At 39.6% G+C, this 3,200-nt stretch overlaps 1 protein-coding gene across 1 annotated transcript; it reads right to left on the bottom strand.

The window, feature by feature from the left end:
- Window positions 1-259: 259 nt before the first annotated feature.
- On the bottom strand, window positions 260-2,023 carry LOC121255914 (UDP-glycosyltransferase 84B1-like). The gene has a single exon (XM_041156468.1). The coding sequence runs from the start codon at window positions 1,949-1,951 to the stop codon at window positions 464-466; it is 1,488 nt and encodes a 495-aa protein (XP_041012402.1). The 5' UTR covers window positions 1,952-2,023; the 3' UTR covers window positions 260-463.
- Window positions 2,024-3,200: the final 1,177 nt, after the last annotated feature.

Here is a 3,200-nt window from a genome sequence, read left to right as displayed (position 1 = left end):
GTAAAATATTAAAAAATATTTAAATATTGAGATAAAATAAGAGAAAATAGTTTGAAATATTTGTAAAATCAAACCAAGCACAAGTGCAAGTGTGTGAACAATATAGTATTCACAAGGCCTACGAAGCACGCGGTCGCGGGGGAGCACACAAAATGGATGGGTCATTACTGGCTCATGATGCTTCCCATGACATCATTGCAACGCATAAAAAAATAAGTATTTTTTTTTTAAATTATAATAAGTATGGGCACAATTAAAGAAGAAGAAAGTTAAAAACCATGCGGTTTATATGCTGCATGGCAGCATTCACATAATGATTCATGGCCACATTATTATTATTACGAAAGGATATTAATAGCTAGTTGCATTTGCAAGTTTATCCTGCATACTTCATGCTAAAATTATTGTCGTTCCATTAAATGGCCCTACCAGACCGATTGGACAGCATTTTTGTGCAGCACTACTACTCCTCCACGGCTGCAGACACATCGGACACAATTTCTTTGGACGAGCTCCTACATGAATTGCCAATAACGTCGTCCACAAAAACATTCAAATTCAGGTCCGAGGAGCCGCCGTCAGCCACCGTCATCCTAGCCACCCGTTTGAACTCCTCGGAATTTTTCTTAAATTCTTCTGATCTCGGCCCAGCCATAATTTCTGCGATACATTTTTCAACTTCCTCGGTTGTGACAACTCCGTCGCTTTCCGGCCTAAGCCTCACACCAACCTTTAAAACATCAACAATAAGCTTTGCATTTGTTGGCTGGTCGGTCCACTGCGGGTATGCAATCAACGGCACCCCTGCAGCTATGGCCTCTAGCATGGAATTCCACCCGCAATGTGTTAAGAAGCACGCGATAGCGGGGTGGGCTAAAACCTTTGTTTGAGGACTCCACGCCACGATAAGGCCTTGGTCTTTTGTTTCTTCCAGAAACCCGGTCGGCAGTACTCCGGCACCGTCTGGCGTTGGGTTTTCAGAGACCTTAACCACCCAAAGAAATGGACGTTTAGAATTCTTGAGGGCTGTTGCAATGCTCTCCAAATGCCTTGCAGACAACACGATGATGCTGCCGAAGGAAACGTAGATAACTGAAGAGGGTGGTTGATGGTCGAGCCACTCCATGCAAGTTTCGTGAGGTTGCCACATATCGATAGCACCGACATCAACATTTTGATCCTCACCAAGCAGTGAAGGAGGGACTAAAGGACCAACAGGTAGTATTGGGCAGAGCTCAGACATGGAATCAATGGCTTCCTTCTCAAGCTCAAAAAAGGAGTTACCCAGAACCCACTTCAGCTTCTTTATGTTTTGGAACATCTCCGCAAATAGCTTCGGAACGCTACCAAATGGGTTTGAAGGAAGAACAAAGGAAGGTAGGTCTTGTATCTGTAACAACGGCAGGCCCGGTAATTCAACACTGATTTCTGGGTTTGCTAGATTAGGAAAGGGGTTGAGGTTGTTATAAAAGCGGTAGTAAATTGCATAGAGAGCACACGGTTGAATCCATAGCATGGCGCATGGAATGTTGTGCTCAAGGGCAACGTTGGCTACCCAGGGCACAAATGGATTATTTATAATACAAGAAAGCTTCTTGTGATTCCGATGGAAATGATCTTTGATAAGGTTTGAGAGGTTAACCGGTCCGGCTTTGCCTAGGGTCTCCACGTAGTGGTCAAGATTGGCCTTACGGTCATAGTCGATGCTAAAGCCGTCAGAGAAGAAGAGTAGCTGGATTCCGGAGATGGAATTGATGCTAGTGGAGGAGGAGGAGGAGGATGAAGACTTGAGCATACGGTGCAGGAATATTTCAGTGATGGCTAAGGAGACATGGAGGCCCCTGGAGACGAGGCGTTTTCCTAGTCTAAGCAAAGGGTTGATATGACCTTGAGAGGCAAAGGCCACCATTAGCACATGAGTTTCTTCATTTTGCTCATTGATCAACACCATGATTGAATAGCAAGACACGTGCACAGGTTTAATTGAAGGGTGGGCAAGGAGTTCAGATGAAAGAGGAATTGGAGCAGTGGGTAGTGATATATAGAGGGAGTGTTGGATCAGAACTGAGAATAGCCAAGGGCCTAGGCTATCGTGTGCAGTGACGCCTGCATTTAATCTATAATGACCTTATTAAAAAGAAAACAATCAATCAGACGACGGAAAAGGTTAAGAGCTCTGATGTCTTCCTCTATATTGATAGTAACGTACGTCCCCTCTTTTCTTTTCTCAAATTATCATTCATTAGATAGGAAACAAATTGCATCCTTTTGCATTCACTTAATGAACGCCAACATAATTAAAGATCTGAGCTAGATATGCGAACCCTGTGTTGCCGAAGTGAAAGCAGCTACATGATCTGTTATATTAATTGGCTTGTTATGGTGCAAAGAAAACGCTCTGATAGAAGGAAAATCTCGACTAAACTGGAAGATCTCAAACGAAGTACGTACTAGAAGATATCATAACTATGCCCGATCCACCATAATCTGGGTTGGAAGATGAAGTGGATCCTCAGGGAATCAAACAAGAAGGTTCACAATATTGTAAATTAGGCCCTGTTTGGATACAAGAGTAATCTCAATCCATCTTATTTAATCGTTACAATTTTCTTAAATTTTTACAGAAAAAATTATAAACAATTCAATTTTTTTAAATCTTAAAACAATAATAATATTAAAAAAATAATATTTTATTCAATTTTTAACTTTTATTTAACTCACAATTTAAACGGCACCTAAACATACATATAGAAATCTTGTTTTTGGTTAATTCATAACTAATATATATGATTTATACACATGTTCTTTTTGTAAAAATATGGACTCTACTATTAAAAAAAAGTACAAAAATATATTTTTTTAATAAGACTTACTTTTTTATAAAAGACTTGTATAAAATTTATAAATGTATCTAGTATTTTTGACCTCTCGTCAACTTTTGACGTATTCTCTGAGTTTGTGAAATGATATCAAAATAAAGAAATTTTTTACTCATTATCCTTATATACTATACACCACATTTTTTTTCTAAAATTTTACTTAACATAATGAACATCAACATGATGGTGCATACGTGCAAATTAACCTCATTATTGGCCGGATAGTCTTCTACGTATGTTCCTCGTGATGATGACACGTATGCAATGCAACGCACTAAATGAACGAGATCTTCGATCGACCATGTCTTCTTTCTTATTCAC

The sequence above is a fragment of the Juglans microcarpa x Juglans regia genome, chromosome 3D (genome assembly GCF_004785595.1).
Source record: "Juglans microcarpa x Juglans regia isolate MS1-56 chromosome 3D, Jm3101_v1.0, whole genome shotgun sequence".
NCBI lineage: Eukaryota > Viridiplantae > Streptophyta > Magnoliopsida > Fagales > Juglandaceae > Juglans > Juglans microcarpa x Juglans regia.
Note: the sequence above shows the minus strand (reverse complement) of the source record. Positions and strands in the feature narration are given on the sequence as shown.